The sequence below is a fragment of the Papio anubis genome, chromosome 16 (assembly GCF_008728515.1).
Source record: "Papio anubis isolate 15944 chromosome 16, Panubis1.0, whole genome shotgun sequence".
NCBI classification, from domain to species: Eukaryota; Metazoa; Chordata; class Mammalia; order Primates; family Cercopithecidae; genus Papio; species Papio anubis.
Genome location: NC_044991.1, coordinates 58,971,374 through 58,989,257, shown reverse-complemented (window position 1 = coordinate 58,989,257; position 17,884 = coordinate 58,971,374). Strand labels below are relative to the sequence as shown.

Genomic DNA, 17,884 nt, shown 5'->3' with positions numbered 1-17,884 from the left:
TCCAAAGGTGCAGGCTCATTGAACAACTTTCCCTATGAATTTTAAGTGACTGCTGTGAATTTGTGTTCTCTAGCAGATCATGAGCCGCTTGAGGGCAGTGTCATCAAGCACTGTGCCTGGCACATAGTAGGTACTCAATAAGTGTTGAATGGGTGGTTGCATGGCCTGTCCCTTAAGACTTATATGCTGTTGTTCAAAGGCAAGAGATTCTGGGGTCTGGCCTCCCTATCCTTCTGGCTGCTCTGACCCATCCCTCAATCCACCACTGTCACACACATGACTCCTTAGCTTCAAACCCTTCTGGTGCCCAAAACTCATGGAATGAAGCTTGGCCTTCAAGGACATTCATGATCTAGCTTCAGCCTATCTCTTCCTCCTTAATTTCTCTTGCTCTTTCCCCCACCACACACAGTCGACTCTCATTATTCATGGATCACATAGTTGCAAATTATCCTATTTGCTATAATTTATTTGTAATCCCCAAAGCAACACTTGCGTCACTTTCATGGCCATTCATGGATGTGTGCAGAATGGCAAAAAAGGTAAGTCGCCCCCCCGCAACCACCCAGGAACATTCGAAGCTCAGGTCAAACAAGGCAATTCTCTGCCTTCTTATTTCAGCTCTCATACTGTAAACAAGTGTCCTTTTTACAGTCTATTTCCACATTTTTTATGTTTTTGTGCTTTTTTGTTGGTAATTTAAAATGGCCCCCAAGCATAAGGTTGAAGTGTGGTCTAGTGTTCCTGAGTGCAAGAAAGCTGTCATGTACCTTCTGTGGAAAATACAAGTCAGATAAGCTTCATTCAGACATGAGGTTTAGAGCTGTTGGTTGTGAGTTCAGTGTTAATAAATCAGCATCATATTAAATAAAGTTCCTCAAACAGAAACACACAGAAAACAAGGTTATGTGTTGGTTGGTTGATGAAAATGGTGTGACCAGAAGCTGGCAGGAACCTAGCCCTGTATTTCCCCTAGGAGCAATGGTTCGTTAGTCCCTAATTTAGTGTTTATGGGAACTTTATAGAACATAACTAACTCCCTCAAATAACGAGAGTCGACTGTACCCTCAGACACACACACCCAGCAAGGGCAACACCAGGCTGCTCACTGACCCCGGAGTGCACCATGCCTTCCACACCTCCAGGACTTTGCTCAAGCTCTTCCCTCTTCCAAAAATGTCACTCTATCTCTCAACTTCCTACTCACCCTTCAAGGCCAGCTCAATGCATCCAACAAATACATACTGAGCGTCTCCTGTGTGTCAGGGACCATTCTAGTCACTTGGAGACCACAGCCATGAACAAAAACAATACTCCTCTAGTCATGGTGACAGCACCCTCTGCCCTATGCACATGTCATCTTCATGTTATTCTTAATATAATAAGTGTCATGATAAATTAGCACTGTGTGCCAAGCACTTATCTAAGCACTTTATATGCACCAGCTCATCTTATACCTACCCCAACCTCATGAGGTTAGGTGGTATTGACACCTACAGACATTTACAGACAACGAAATTAAACCTCAAAAAGTCTCACCCCTAGCACCCACAAGGACCTGTGGCTTTTCTGTTTTGGTGTCCATGTTTCCCACAAGACCTGGAGTCTCTGAGGACAATGATTGAGTGCAATTCATCAGTTAAATCCCCCTCAGTGCTGAACGAGAGAAATGTAGCAATACATCTCCTGATGGCCTCCTCTTTGATCACACTGGCCTTGCCTGAATTATCCATCTCTTTTTCACTACAGGCCCTTTGCCTTTGCTGCTCCTTTTACTGGAACACCTTTCCCCGGCTGTTCGTCAGGCTCCATCCAGGTGTTAGCACAAATGTTACCTCCTGAAAGAGGCCTTTTCTGACCACACTCTTTAAAGAAGCCTCCCAGGTTAGGCGCGGTAATTCACACCTGTAATCCCAGTGCTTTGGGAGGCCGAGGTGGGAGGGTCACTTGAGCCCAAGAGTTCGAGACCAAACTGGGCAACATAGTGACACCCCCATCTCTACAAAAAATATTACACTATTAGCCAGACATGGTGGTGTGTGCCTGTAATCCCAGCTACTTGGCTGAGGTGGGAGGATCACTCGATCCCAGGAGCTCGAGGTTGCAGTGAGCCCTGATCACCAGGCTGGAGTGCAGTGGTGTGATCATGGCTTACTGCAGCCTCAACCTTCTGGGCTCATGTGATCCTCCTGCCTCACTCTCCCAAGTAGCTAGGACTATAAGCACATACTACCACACCTGGCTAGTTTTTAATTTTTCTTTCTTTTTTTTTTTTTTTTAGTAGAGACAGGGTCTCACTCCTTTTACATTTTAAGAAATGTTCTCTGACCCTAAAAGATTTTCTCCTGCATTATTCCCACTAATTTTTATCATTTTGTCTCTTACTTGTGGTTTTTTTAAACCATTTGGAGTCCAGTTTGTGTATGACAATAGGTAGGGATTTCGTTTTATGGCTCGGCAGATAGCAAACCACTGCCATAATTTTATATCCCATCACTCTATTTTTTCTTTTATTTATCACAATCCATAATTTAGAATATAGTTATTTCTGTTTAACTGATTACAGCTGTCTTCTCCCGTTAGGCTTGAGTTCCTTGAGAGCAGGAACCATGTCTATCTTATTCCCCATTTAATCCCCAGCCCTAGCTGGGGTCCTAGTAGGAGCTCAAATAGTATGTGTTGTGGGGAGGGACGGAGGGAAAGGGAAGAGAAAAGGAGGGAGACAGAGGGCAGGGGGCAGGACAGAGTCTCATCCCTCTGCACGGCCCAAGTGCCCTAGCTACTCCTCCCCAAGTGCCCCCTCAAGCCCCCCATCCCCCAATCCCCTTCCGCCTCCAGGCCTGGGTGGTGCACAAGCGTTTGGAGGGCACCAACAAAGAGGCCCCTCCACCTGGAAGAAACGACTCCACTCTGCCTTCAACAAGAGCGCCGCCTTCCGGGCTGTGAGAGTCAGTGCAGCCAGCTGGACGCCTCCAACTTTTTTTTTTTCTTTTTCTTTTCTTTTGAGACGGAGTTTCGCTCTTGTCACCCCGGCTGGAGTGCAATGGTGAGATCGCGGCTCACTGCAACCTCCGCCACCCAGGTTCAAGCGATTCTCCTGCCTCAGCCTCCCAAGTAGCTGGGATTACAGGCACCTGCCACAAGCCCAGCTAATTATTTTACATTTTTAGTAGAGACGGGGTTTCACCATGTTGACCAGGGGTCTTGAACTCCTGACCCCAGGTGATCCACCCACCTTGGCCTCCCAAAGTGCTGGGATTATGGGCATGAGCCACTGCACCTGGCCAACACCTCCAACTTCTACAAGACCACATTTTGTCTGCCGGCTGTCCCCCAGGTACCATCCTGCCCCTGGAGGTAGTGGCCAACGATGGCTGTCTAGCAACAAGGATCTCTTTGCTCTTCTATAAAGTGGGTGGTGGACTCATTGAGTTCAAACTCATGTGCTGGTCAATTTAGGACGCCTAGACCACACAGTTTATCTCCCCACTAGAAAAGGAGGAAACTGGCTGGGTGCGGTAGCTCACAACTGTAATCCCAGCAATTTGGGAGGTGGAGACAGGTGAATCACCTGAGATCAAGAGTTTGAGACCAGCCTGGCCAACATGGTGAAACCCCGTCTCTACTAAAAATACAAAAAATTAGCCAGGAGTGGTGGCAGGTGCCTGTAATCCCAGCTACTCAAGAGGCTGAGGCGGGATAATCACTTGAACCTGGGAAGTTTAGGCTGCAGTGAGCTGAGATCGCACCACTGCACTCCAGCCTGGGCAACAAGAGCAAAACTCCGTCTCAAAAAAAAAGAAAGAAAGAAAGAAAGAAAAGGAGGAAACTGAGGCCGAGAAACAGGTGGACCTTGCCTGAGGCCATACAGTGAATTGGGGTACTCGTCTGGGGTCATCTAAATTGAGGGGGTTCCTCCTGGGGCCCAGGGAATAGCAGGCTGTCTCCTGCCCAATGCAGTTACCAGGCCTGTGTGCCCCCTGAAGAGGTAGGCATGCCCTGGAGTCCACAGGAAGCTCCTGTGGAAGTGGCTGAGCCCGCCTGCAGGTCAGACCTGCTGAGTGTGTTCTTCCAGCCCCTGCAGCCTTGCCAGCCCAGTCACCTCTCAGCAAGCCACCCGCTGGCCCCACCCTCTCTGGCTATGACCTCCAGCACCATCATTTACCTCATCCCTCCAGAGCACCAGCTCCATACCTATCCACATGCTCCCACCTGCTCCACCTTTTCCTACCTCTCTTGCAGCCCTCCCTCCATCTGCAGCGCCACCAGGCCATTCCCTTCACCTCCACCATCTTCAGTTTCATTCCCCTGTCTGCAGCCACCCCATCTTCTCCACACTCATTCCTCTGCCCTCCTTGGGTCCATCACTCTACCCCCATGCACCCCATCAGGTGCAGCTCTGTCACCTCTGGCTCCCTCACTGTTCCCATCAGCTCTGTCTCCCTCGTTCTGTCTGTATCACCCCTATTATCTCCACCCCATCACCCTTCCCCCATGGTTGATAGCTCATTACTCTGTTCCCATCACCCCCACCCCCCACATCAGCATCCGGCTCTGTCCCACATACCTTTCATCTCCAGCTCCCTTGCCTCTTACCCCCAGCACTTTTCTCCCTATCACAGTGACCCATCTCTGACCCTAATACCTACAACATCTTCATCAGCTTTCTCTTTACCTCCATGGGGTCTGGGGAGTTTGAGCTCTGAAACTTCAAAGTTCTTTTCTCAAAAGCCCAGTGCAATAATATTGACTTGGACAGCGAGCCTTTTACTCAGTAACACTGTCAACCCCAGCTGGCCTTCAGTCCGCCCAGACCTCTCTCCGCCCCTGGTGGGGACAGTCTGGGAACTCCTGAGGAATCACAGGCCTCCTCTCCCACCCTCACGGCCCCTTCTTCCAATGCTCAGGATGGCTCCGGATTTGCCACAGAGGATGAGGACAAGGAGCGGCCCCACAGGCTGGCCCAGCAGGGTTCCTTACTATCATCCATCCTCTTCCCGGGCCCTTTGGTTGAGCACAGTAAGGACTGGGTCTCCTCACCCAGCCCTGCCTCCTCCCTGGCCTCCTCCTCATCTATGGGTCCGGGGTGAGGGTGAGGTGGTGCCTGACTGCTTCCTCTCCTTCGCCACGGTACCAGGCATAGGACCTCAAAAACCCCTGTGCCCAATGTCGTCCGATGACTTCAGCAATCTGGTAAGGAATCGAAGCCCCCTCCCCTTTGACCAGTGTGCTGAACTGGGGAGGGCTCCAGGGTGGGGCCAGCCCACCTCTGTCTCTCACTCAAAGCACCCAGCCCAGGCTCCCAATAATAGCCACAACAGTCAACATTTGCTGAGGGCTTAGTTTATGCCAGGCACCCTTCCAAGCTCCCCACAGCCTCCAGATGCTGCTATTCTTCCCATCTTGCATATGCCCAAACCAGGACACAGAGCTCAAGAACCTTGCCTGCGGTCACGCAGCTAGTAACCCTGGGAAAGTTACTAACAGGTCACAACTCCTAAGTGGCAGTGATAGACTAGAATCCAACGGCCTGGCTGCAGAGCCCGCAACCCTAACCACTGAGCAGGACTGCTGGTTTCTCGTGAGATGCTGCTAGGTTGTTGTTATTGTTGCTGTTACGGTTATTTCTACCTGCATCAAAATCTTTGCTGGGAGGAAGCTCCTAGAATCCCAGAGGATTTGCTGGGAGGGTTATGCCCTCACTGTAGATGGCCCCAGCTTTAACTACAGAGCTCGACTATCAGTTCGTTTATACTGCAAGCTATTATTTACTACTATTATTACTAGAATTCTTATCAGCACTGATAGGGAGAGAGCACCCAGAATATCCGAGGTAGAGGCTGGGACGACCTCTGGGTCCAGCAGAGTTTGCAGGGGAGGGTAAGAAGGTGGGGGGAGCTGGCGCCGCCCACGCCCAGCACGTGTACCCTCTCTCTCGCCCCACAGCCTGCTGGCTACACATGTGGCTCTTCTCTGGCGCAGCGCTGGTGCGCTAAGCCACACGGGCCGCCGCCGCCGCCGAGCGCCTGCTGGGGCCGCCACCTCACGTTGCAGCAAGTTCGCTTCCCCGACCCACGGCCCAGCTCCCACATGTTGCAGCGCCTGCTGCCTCACCTGGAGCGCGGTGTGCAGCTCTGAGTGGCTCCAGAGGGCGTGTTCGCCAAGCGCCTGTGCCAGGGCCTGTACTGGTGCGGCCCGCTCACTCTGCACCCAGCGCAGCCCAACAAGGTGGAGCGCAGGCGCACCTGCTAGCTGCTGAACACACGCGGCTTCCTCGAGGCGGTAGGACCGCTGGGAGAGTGGAGCAGAGTGGCGTGGGTACGGGGGCATAAGGACGCGGTGGGCAAAGGAACACGACAGAGGACAGTGGGCACACGAAATGCAGGCCCAGGGGCATGGGCCTAAGGATACTGGGCATGAGGTGGACATTGACACAAAGAATATGGCACAAAAGCACGAGGGATGGGAAAGAATACGGGCACCAAGAGGGCTGGGCACAGATACGGAGACAGGCGTATATGGGGTGCTGGCATGGGGCAGGTTTGAGGCTTTGGGTGTGGAGCATAAGAATAGGGCTTGGGTACCTGTATTGGCTTAGGGCATAAGGTGGATGTCAGGTGCACCAAGCATGCAATAGATATAGGTGAGTGGCAGTGGGCATGGGTTGGGCATAAAGGCATGGGGGTGGGCATAGGGGCCAAGGAAGGGATGTGAGCCGTGGAAGTGGGCACAGATGTGGGACATGGGACAGGCATAGGGACGTGGAAGTGGGGCTAGGGCACAGGTACACAATGGGATGTGGGCTTACAGGACTTGGGCATGGGAAATGAGCACAAGGTAGGCACCAGTGGGTTGCCTAGTTCTTGCCCAGTCCCCACAGTCTCAGTGCTGTATAATTGTGTGCCCACCTGCAGGACGGTCACCCAGACCCAGAGTGCCAGATCTGTCTGTGCTTTGGCGAGGAGGACCCAGGCCCCACAGAGCACCCCGAGGAGTGGCTCATCATGGCATATGTGATTCACTCCTTCCACTCCAGCCGAGAAGCACGCCCTCCAGTCCCCTCCAGACAGCCCTTCCCACGCTCCCTCCAGTCCCAGCCCTGCTTCTGACCCTTCTAGCACCCTCGGGTCTGTAGGACCCTACCTGGAAAATGGGGGTAGGGATTCGGCTGTAACTAGGGCGGTGACTTCCCGTGGGAATATCCGAGGCGGGAAACCGAGAGGATCTGCTCATCCCACCCCGCGCAGGTGCAGGTGCAGGTGCAGCTTCGGCCTGGGAACTCGTCCTGCACTCTAAGTGCCTCAACCCAGCGCCCAGATGGGTCCTCAGCCTGGCAACCCCGCTGGCATCACTCACCTTCAACGCAGCTGCCTACATCCTAAGTGGGCCACTTCCTCCTCATGTACCCGCGGAAGGCAGCCCCCAACAGGGGGGCTCCCTACTCTCACCCAACCCTGCCCACACTAAGCCCATGGGCTTGGGGCCTCCCCCGGCGCATCACCCAGGTCTGCTGGATGGCAGAGGTGGATCGCGGCCTTCCACTCCTCTGCCACAGGCCCCAGAACTCGAGAGTAGGCCACACCACCCCGCTGCTGGGCATGGGGCTTGGGCGGGAAACTGATCTCAATCTTGAGGCCCCAGAAAAGCAGCAACTGGGGCAGAAGCAAGACTTCATCTCTTGCTGACAGCCCAACTTTTCAATAGTGCTTTCCTCAGAGCCAGCCTTAACCTGCCGTTGAGTCCGTTAAAATGTTTGCTTAAAGCTTTTACCAATAATTAGATCATCAGGGTTGTTTAGTGTGGGATCAACCCATAACAAAACTGCCTAGCTTCTCAGGGGCCTTGAATTTCCAGACCCTTCCTCCTCCCTGCAGCTAGTCTCTCTTCTTTATTCTGGGGGCTGGGAAGGATCCCAAAACAGAGAACTTGGCCGAACCCTGGGCTTTGGATGCTAACTACTGAAGTATCAGCATCTGTAGGATGCTGTCCTTGAAGAAACTGCCGCAGACCTCCAAACGCAGCCCTAAGGCAGAGGCCAACATGGAAGACCAGCCCTTCTCCAAGCCCCGTGGGTCTTTGCAAGCTGTATGTTGTAGGGAATCTGAGAACTGGAAGGGGGACTACAACCAGAAAGTTGGTTCCCCTGCCATGGGAATAAAGTAGCTGTTTTCCACCCCACATATCTGGCCTTTTATTCTTTTCTGAGTTCTGATTTTATTTATAGGAATCCTCTTACAGATGCCAACATTGTAAGTCTCTTTTAATGATACATTAATAAGCCACCTTCACGGGGGGGAAACTGTGATTCGATAAAGGACAGAAATCAATCAATGGCTGTTTGTTTAGTCATTGAGCAGACATTTCTTGAACACCTACTCTGTTCCAGGCCTCTGTTCCAGCGTCCAGTGTGTGACACTGCGGTACAGCAAACAGCATGGGCTTTACTCTCTTGGAGTTCACATTCTGTCTTCTAGTGGGGACCCAGCGACTCTCCCCTACCCCTGCCCCTCACTGAAGAGGCAGTATTTAGGAATTACAGAATCCTAGGCTCATATCCAGCTTTGTCACTCGCTAGATGTGGGACATCAGGGAAGTTACTTACCTTCTCTGAGCCTCAGAGCCCTCATCTCTTCAAAAGAAGCAGTGAAGCACTCCAGGGCAGGGTTGGTTGGAGAAGTAAGTGTAGGGTTGGGGAGGTGAGCTGCCCTGATACAGAATGGGTGAGCAGTGACTTGGGAGTGGGAGAGCAGAGAGGATGCTGCCCCCTCCTCCAGAAGGCCTGACTCTTCTGGGCCTGACCTGTCTGGACCTCCCGGCCCCAGGCTGCAGCTGGGGTAGCCTCAGTCCAGAGTGACAATCCACAGCCATGTTCATATCCCCACTCCATACTAGGTGCTGGATTCTGTGTAAGGGGAACCTGTTGCCTCCCCACCATGGCCTGGACAGCTGAGGAATCATCAGCTCCGTGTTAGAGATGGGGAAACTGAGGCTCAGCCAGGGTTTTGAGGTGCCTCTTGGGAGGGAGAATGTCTCTCCCCAGATAGCTGTCCTTCCCACACCAGGCACTAGGGGACGACAGGGGCTCAGTAGAACTGAATTTCATGGGCTCTGCTTACCGTCCTAGGTGCCGCTCCCTCCAGAGCTAGGAGGACAGTGGTGTGGTCCCGAGGGCTCTGCACCACAGGAGAAGGCAGTAGGCACAGGCCCGGGAGGAGAAGAGGGAAAAGCAGGAGTAGAGGTAGGGATTAGAGAGGGCCCTGGGGCGTCTCTCACTCTAGGGGAACTGGGCTCAGGCCCTGCCTTTCTCTCCTCTCTCTCTCTCTCTATTCACTCCCTTCACGCCTTGTGTTTGCACCTGTGTCTCTCTGTATCTCCTTTCTCTCTGGCTTTGTGGATTTCCTTGTTTCCGCCTACTCAGTGATTCTCACTTTCTCCGTATACTACATGTGTGTCTGTGTGTGTGTGTGTCTGTGTGTCTGTGTCTCTGTGTGTCTGCGTGTTGCTTGTGCGTATGTCTCTGTGTATGTGCTTGTGTGTGTGTCTGTGTGTATGTCTATGTGTCTGTGTGTCTCTGTGTGTATTTGTGTGTGTGCTTATGTCTGTGTGTGTCTGTGTCTGTGTGTGTCTTTCTCTGTGTGTCTGTGTGTCTCTGTGTGTCACTACGTGTATGTCTGTGTGTGTCTGTGTGTATATCTCTCTGTGAGTGTCTGAGAGGCTCTGTGTGTCTCTGTCCGTTATGTCTGCCTCTGTCCTATCTTTACTTCTCCATCTTTCCCCCTCTTGTGATATCTCTACCTCTCTCTGTCTCTCGCTCTCTTTTTCCCTGTTTCATATGTTTCTGTCTCTCTCATTTTGTTTTTGTCTCTGTCCCGCTCAGTTTCACATCCTGTCCCTCCCCAGCCACCACCACCCAGCACATGTGGGCTGAGGGTCTCAGTCCCTTCCTTCCCACCTCCTCATCCCTGGCAGCTGCTCGGCTTCCCACTACTGGCCTCTCCTGCCCGCCTCTCTTGGGCCTTGCGGGAGTAGGGCGAGGGAGGAGGGGAGGACAACTCAGCAGGCCCACCCCTTTTTGCCTTTCCAGGCTGGGAGGCTGGGCCAGTGGACCTTTTAACCAGCCTGGGCAGGCTGTTCCGGACGTGAGCCCTGGACGCCGAGCCTGACCCAGCAGGTCCTGGCAGCCCGGCCAGCCCGGCCAGCATGCAGCAGCAGCCTCTGCCCGGGCCCGGGGCCCCTGCAGCTGAGCCAACCAAGCCTCCCTACAGCTACATCGCCCTTATTGCCATGGCCATCCAGAGCTCGCCGGGGCAGCGGGCCACGCTCAGTGGCATCTACCGCTACATCATGGGCCGCTTCGCCTTCTACCGCCACAACCGGCCCGGCTGGCAGAACAGCATCCGCCACAACCTGTCACTCAACGAGTGCTTTGTCAAGGTGCCCCGCGATGACCGCAAGCCAGGCAAGGGCAGCTACTGGACGCTGGACCCTGACTGCCATGACATGTTTGAGCACGGCAGCTTCCTACGCCGCCGCCGCCGCTTCACCCGGCGGACAGGTGCTGAGGGCACCAGGGGCCCGGCCAAGGCACGCCGTGGACCCCTCAGGGCAACCAGCCAGGACCCAGGAGTCCTCGACACCACGACCAGCAGGCAGTGCTCATTCCCACCAGAGCTGCCAGACCCCAAGGGCCTAAGCTTTGGGGGTCTGGTGGGGGCCATGCCAGCCAGTATGTGCCCAGCAACCACTGATGGCAGGCCTCGGCCACCCACGGAGCCCAAAGAGATTTCCACGCCCAAGCCTGCATGCCTGGGGGAGCTCCCCGTGGCCACCTCATCTTCCTCATGCCCAGCGTTTGGCTTTCCTGCCGGCTTCTCGGAGGCTGGGGGTTTTAATAAGGCCCCTACACCCGTCTCGTCCCCGGAAGCAAGCATCGGGAGCAGCTACCAGTGTCGGCTGCAGGCACTGAATTTTTGCATGGGGGCTGACCCAGGTCTTGAGCACCTCTTGGCCTCAGCAGCCCCCTCCCCTGCACCACCCACCCCTCCAACCTCACTCCGGGCCCCGCTGCCCCTGCCAGCTGACCACAAGGAACCCTGGGTTGCAGGTGGCTTCCCTGTCCAGGGAGGCTCCAGCTACCCGTTGGGGCTGACCCCCTGCCTATACCGGACGCCAGGAATGTTCTTCTTTGAGTAAAGGCAGCCTCGTCTCGGGCAGTCCCTGCAGGTCCCTCACCCTCCAGGCTGAGCCTGGCTCTAGGACCTGGAGAACTCTCGAAGGACCCAGCCCTGGTGAGCCAAGGACAACCACACAGAAAGCCAGGATGGAAACGGTGCTCAGCCTGGCCCCTGGGGCCTCTGGACAAACTTGGGGGTGAGGGGAAGCGGGGCCTCTTGGGATTGACTCTGTGGCTCTCAGGGCCAATAAAGCCATGTGATGATGAGGGTCAGCTTGCCTGATGGCTGGGGGCTGAGGGCCAGGGCGCCCGCTCGTATGTGGGATGGCTATAGCTATGGGGTTGTGCAGCAGGGGCAGGAGACCCTGGGTGGGAATGTCTCACATGAGGTTTTCTCCTGCTGGGGACTTTCTCAGGGAGTTTCCCAGAAAGGGAGAGGAAGGGGAGGTAGGGAATGGGGGGCAGGGAGAGGAGGATACAGGCCAGGGAGAGACGGGGCAGGGGCAAGCCTGGGCTGGCTTGAGGGACTGATTCTCCAGTCTCAGACACTGGGACTCAATAGCCTCCATAGGCGCAGTCGTCATAACCCTGACAATTTGTGACCCTGATCCTGTCCCGGGCTTGTATATATCATCTCACCTGTGTGATATGGAAGGTTGGCCCCGTTTACAGTGGTGGAAACAGGCTCACCAGCTCCAACTCTAGATGGAAAATGGATGGCAGAGGGCAAATCAAAACCATACCTGTGTGGCTTGCAGCTTGAGTGGGGACACGGGTGGAGAAGAGGGTCAGGGCAGAGCTGGTGGTGGCCCCCAGACGTGGGAGGGCTTTGCTGAATCCTGGACGGCCAGGGCTAGAAAGGCACCCTTTACCCATTGTGCAGACAGGGCACCCAGAGTTCAAAAGGCAGCACTTACCCCTGTTTGGACTTCCCACATTAATGGGGGAGCTCCCCTGAGCCCCTAGCTCCCTGAGGTCTTCTGGTGACTCTTTAAGACGGCATTTCTTGGGGCCAGCGGCATGGTCTGTGACTATCCTACTAAGACCTGACTTTTGACCTTCTCTTACTACCCCTTCACAAGGAAGCAGGAGAAATGGGGATATTCCTCATCAGAGGAACAGAGATAGGAACCTGAAACATCGCTGTCCTCACAGACCCCAGCACTGGAGGAGCAGAGGCAAATGGCTTTCTGCCCAGAGCCTCGGTCCTCCTATCTGGATCATGGGCACAGGGAGAAGAGAGAGGGATGCTGGGGCACCCCTATTCTGGTTTTTGGTATGTGGTCTAGAGGGTCTTATGTCCCACGAGGTTTCACCCAGGGGGCTGGAGACCCCTTCTTGGGCAGGCAGCCCTGTCCCCTCCAGAGGCCCTCCCTTGCCCAGGCAGCCCTGAGGACTCCAGCCTCTGCTGCTCCCTCCTCCCCCAACAGGTCCCCTGGGGCCTGGGAGGAAGCGAGCCCGGCTGGACAGCCCAAACTGTCTGGTTCCCACAGTCTCAGAGCTGGGGTGGAGGGGGACCTGCAGGGTGAGAGGGGCTGGGAAAATGCCTGGCCAGCTGTGGGGCCCCTCCCCACCATGCCTGCTGAACCCCAGCCCGGAACCCATCTAACAATGGGGAGAAGGAGCAAGGGTCTGTGCAGCCTCCTATGGGCAGCCTCATGGGGCAGAGAGGAAAGGCCCTCTGTGTGCAGGGCATGGTAAGGAGGGGGAAGCAGGCTCTTGTGTGAGTCTCTACCACGGTGTGTGCCTGTGTGGATCAGCATGTCTCAGGCTGCGTGTGTGTATATGACAGAGAAAGAGAGAGATGCAGAGAGACAGACCCTGCAGAGGCAGAGACAGACAAGATTCAAAGGGATGAGAGTTCTTTCTCAGTTGGGTCAGGGAAAGAGGCCTCTGCTGGGCACTGTTCCCGTTGTGCATTCCTGTGGAGCCCTGGTGACCCCAGTCCCTTCCCAGCCTGGGTTCTGAGCTACTAGGAGGAAGGGAGGCCGGCTGGGCTGGGGGAGCCCAGGCCTCTGCCGCCGCACTCCCCAGCATCCCCCTGAACCACGGAGGTTTAGCTCTGCACTAGGGTGGGGACTTGTGGAGAACGAGTCTGAGTCTCCTGCTCATCCCTTGCTCTGGGGGAACGTGCGAAAGGGTTGCCCACATGCAGGCTCAGAGCCTCCTCTGCACATCTCTCTCTGGCCTCCAACATAGTCGTGAAGTGAAGACAGGCCCCCTCAGCCCCAACTCCCCAAGCAGGACCTTGGACTCAGTGCATGCCTTGGACTCACTATAGGAACTTGGACCAGTGCCCAACTCTCTGCGTTTCACTCCCTTTGCCCAGTGGTTGCGGGGAAGGGCAGCCTGACTCAGGGTCTGAGTCCCAGGAACGGATCTGACCTGGGGGATGGCCTGGAGGAGGTCCCTTCTCTGGAGGTGCTGGGCAAGGAGACACCATGATCTCATGCACCCTTGGCTAGCTGCCCAAACCGGGACCCCACCCATGGGGCCTCCTGCCTTCACATTCTTTCCATGACCAACATTCACCTCTGGCTCCCAGCTGACCACCCTCATCTGGACAGGGGTTGCGGGGGACAGTGAATGCCTCTCTCGACCCAGAGAGAGCCCCTTGGCACAGATGGAGAGACCAAGGCCGGAGAAGATAGGTGACATGCCCAGGGTCACACAGCAAGGCAGGAGCAGAGCCGCTGCTCGACCCATCCATGGCACCCCCTCTGATGCCTTAATGTAGCTCTGGAGGGGAGGGATGGGGCCATCTCGCTGGACTCTGCGTCCAGGACCCTCCTCATAGGAAGCGTGTCTGTCTCCAGGAGGGAATCCCAGTCCCCATGCCTTCTCTTTAGCAGGTGAGAGCAAAAAAGGATACTGAGACCCTCACAGAGTTAGACGAATCAAATCCTAAAATGGGAGAATCAGAATCTGAAATGAGTATTTCAGAATCTTCCAGAGTTTTTAATCATAGCAACTCAGATTCCTGGAATATTAGAGCCTGAAGGGCACCTCTGCCCGATTTCTGAATCCTCTCTACATTAAAGTGGTCGACATCACATGGGGTTCCAAGAACGGGGAGCCCACTGCCTTTCCAGGTGGCCGGCCCCTTCCCACAGAAGCGTGGCAGCTCTGAAAGACCATTAGGAAGCTTCACCTGCTGGGCCTCGGCCTTTGTTCTCCCGAGGGAGGAGAGAACTCCTGGCCCCGGGGGAGGCCACCCTTACCCACCCACAGGGCTGGCCTTCTCAGCGGGGCCCTCCTTCCCAATGCCTTATCTCCAGCCTGCTCTCCGCCTGCCCCCTTCCTTCCCTGGTTTATGGCATTCCATGGCCCAGAGTTAGACACTCCTGCCCACACCCCAGACAGTGCCTTGGCTAAGGGGAAGGAGACCCTCTTTCTTGGAGGGCAGGGCCCTGCAAAGCTGCCACAGTGATGAGAAAAAGCCGGGAGGTTGTGTCGGCCAGCCTGGCATGCCGCCTGCTGGGAGAGTATGCAATCCAGGAATCTAGACCTCAGCCAAAACATCCCTTCCACACCCAGACTCCCATCCACCCATGGACCAGGCACCACGTCCTAACTGTGTGACCTTGGGCAAGTTGCTTCCCCTTTCTGGGTTTCCCCCATCTGTAAAATGTGGACCCTAACAGTACCTACCCCCATGATGTTATTGTGGGGATTACATGAGTTAATATTGGCAAAGTGCTTAGAACGGGGTCTGGCACATGGCAGCTACAATATCAGTATTTGTTGGCCGCGCGAGGTGGCTCACACCTGTAATCCAAGCACTTTGAGAGGCCAAGGCGGGAGGATCACTTGAGGTCAGGAGTTTAAGACCAGCCTAGCCAACAGGGTGAAACCCTGTCTCTACAAAAAATACAAAAATTAGCCAGGTGTGGTGGCACATGCCTGTAGTCTCAGCTACTCAAGAGGCTGAGGCAGGAAGATCACTTGAACCCAGGAGGCGGAGCTTGCAGTGAGTTGAGATCGCGCCACTGCTCTCCAGCCTGGGGGACAGAGCGAGACTCCATCTCAAAAAAATAAAATAAAATAAAATAAAATAAAATAAAATAAGTGTTTGTTAAGTACAATAAATAGGTATTTGGGTCCTGGGTATGTCTCCCTTGACCTGATTTACGCCCCAGAGGAGTGTCTAGCTGCTGTGGAGGCAGGAGGACAGGATTTAGGGGGAGGAAGGACTGTTACATAGACAAGGCTTTTGACTCAGTTCCTGGCATCTTCACTTCCTTGCTATGTGACCTTGAGCAAGTGGATTCACCTCTCTGAGTCTCAGTTTCCTCATCTGTAAAATGGGGGCAATGATTCCAGTCCCCAGGACTGGTATGCGGGAAGCCTTGTCCTGCATACTACCTGCACAATTCAGTCAACAGGAATGAAATTAGAATTTATTAATAAAACAACTCCATTGGAGGACCTCATGACCTCAGTGTAGTCCTCTCCATCCCTCCCTTCACACAGGGCAAAACTCACATCCCCACAGGTCCGGAGGTGCCTAATCTCTTGTTCCCACCCTTCTGGTATTAGGTGGTGACCCAGGGAGGCAGCCGGTGGGGCAGAAAGAAGCGGTTCCATGGCTAAAAACAGGCCACTGTCAGCCAGAACCCAGCCTGGTGTCCCTGGAAAGACCAGGGCTGCCTCCTCTTGGCCACAGCCCTCAGGGCCAGTTTTGAGGTCTCCCTGAGCATACAAACAAGAGAGGGCCGACCCTCCCACTCCCTTAGGACACCCGCCTCCCGTGAGTTTCTTTTCCATCTCTAGGCCTTTGCAGTGGCTGTTCCCTTTGCCCCCACTGGCTGCCTCTCCACATCCACGACCCATATCACATCACCTTCTCTGAGAAGCCTTCCTGCACTTCCTTATCTAATTGGATGCCCCCAGATCATTCTCCCTCTGCATCCCATTTGTGCTGCTGAAATAGCATCTGCTGCAATGTAGAATTACTCATGTGCGCATGTACTCACGTTTTACTGTGTCTGTGCCTTAGAATGTAAACCTCAGGGGCCAAGGGTTGGGCCTGCCTTACGCATTTTGTCATCTTCCCTAACTCGATGACTAGCACATAGTAGTCCCTCCATAAAGGTTTAGGAGTGGATGGATGGAGTCATGGTCACCATTCATTCATTTGCCATGAATTAAATCTCAAGGCTGGGCACGGTGGCTCACGCCTATAATCCCAGCACTTTGGGAGGCCAAGGCTGGAGGTCAGGAGTTCGAGACCAGCCTGGCCAACATAGTGAAACCCCCGTCTCTACTAGAAATACAAAACATTAGCTGGACGTGGTAGTGGGCACCTGTAATCCCAGCTACTCGGGAGGCTGAGGCAGGAGAATCGCTTAAACCCAGGAGGTGGAGTTGCAGTAAGCTGAGATCATGCCACCGCACTCCAGCCTGGGCTATGGAGCAAGACTCTGTCTCAAAAAAAAAGAAAAAGAAAAAAAAGAAAAAAAATTTCTCGAAGACCTCCCCAGCAACAAGGCTCCTTGTTTTGCTAATAGGCGAGGGCCACTGTGGTCTGGCCCCAGCTCCTCCTTCCTTCCCCCTCACTCACTCCAAGCAGCCTGTACACTGGCTCTGTCTTATCTTCCATGAATGTCCAGGTTTCACTCCCTCGTATCCTCCAGTTTCTGTTCAAACGTCCTCAGAGAAGCCCTGCCTGGCCGCCACATTCCCCATTTCCCCAACCACTAACACATTCTAAATTCATTATTGCCATTCAGTGTGTCTCCCCCACTGGCATGAAGCTTCATGAGGTCACGGATTTTTGTCTATTCGTTGCTTGTCTCCAGCACCTAGGGCAGTGTCTGGAGCATAGCCGGGGTCGGAGAAATAGTTTTGAAACATACATAAGCTCAGTAGCCGCACCAGGCTCCACCTACAGATCTCATGTAACTTTCTCATTATCCTGGGAAGCAGGTACGATTCTTACCCCATTTTACAGACAGGAAACTGAGGCTCAGGGAGGGCAAATAAGTAGATACGAACCCTGTTCTGTCTGACGTGGAACCCAAACTCTCTGTCATCAGCCTATCTCTCTAGAGGCATCTCCCCCTTCTCCCCACAGTTCTTAACAGCCTCTCAAGCAGACATGGCTCAGCCTCCACCGGGTGTCCCTGCCTCCAGCCTCTCTCCCCCATTCACTGGCCTCCCTGGCTGCGAGGATCCTTTGTAAGCATGAATCTCTGACCTCCCTTCCACAGCTCCCCATTGTCCCAGGTCAGCCTGCCATTCGGGCTCCTGCTAACTTCTCCAGACCTATTTCCTGCTTCATCTGATGCAAAAGCCCTACTGGCCTTCTCCAAGATGAGCTTATACTCAGCTCCAAGTCTCTGAACAGCAGTCCCCTCTGCCTGGAACACCCTCCTCACTCTGTCTGGAAAAGCCCTGCTCCTTGTGTGCCCTCAGCTTGGGTGTGACTCCCACTGAAGAGAAGAGAATAGGGGTTAGTGTCTCCTTCCTGTTCTCATGGTTTCATGAGTTTCCTTCCAGCTTCACCCTGATCCCCATCCTCCCACTGGGGTTCCAGAGGCTGTGAGCTCCCCAAGGGCAAGGACCATGACTCATTCAACCCCAGGCTCTCGCTGGGGGCCAGGCCCAGAACCGGGCTCAACACATGGTTGTGAAGTGGTCGCTGTGTGGGAAGTCAGATGGCCTGCCTCACATCTTGATTCCCCTATTCATCAGCTGGGAGCCCATGGA

The 17,884-nt window shown here is 54.3% G+C and overlaps 1 protein-coding gene across 1 annotated transcript; it reads left to right on the top strand.

The window, feature by feature from the left end:
• The first annotated feature begins 9,670 nt into the window (after positions 1-9,670).
• FOXS1 (forkhead box S1) lies at positions 9,671-11,443 on the top strand. Its single transcript, XM_003904897.4, has one exon. The coding sequence runs from the start codon at positions 10,201-10,203 to the stop codon at positions 11,191-11,193; it is 993 nt and encodes a 330-aa protein (XP_003904946.2). The 5' UTR covers positions 9,671-10,200; the 3' UTR covers positions 11,194-11,443.
• Positions 11,444-17,884: the final 6,441 nt, after the last annotated feature.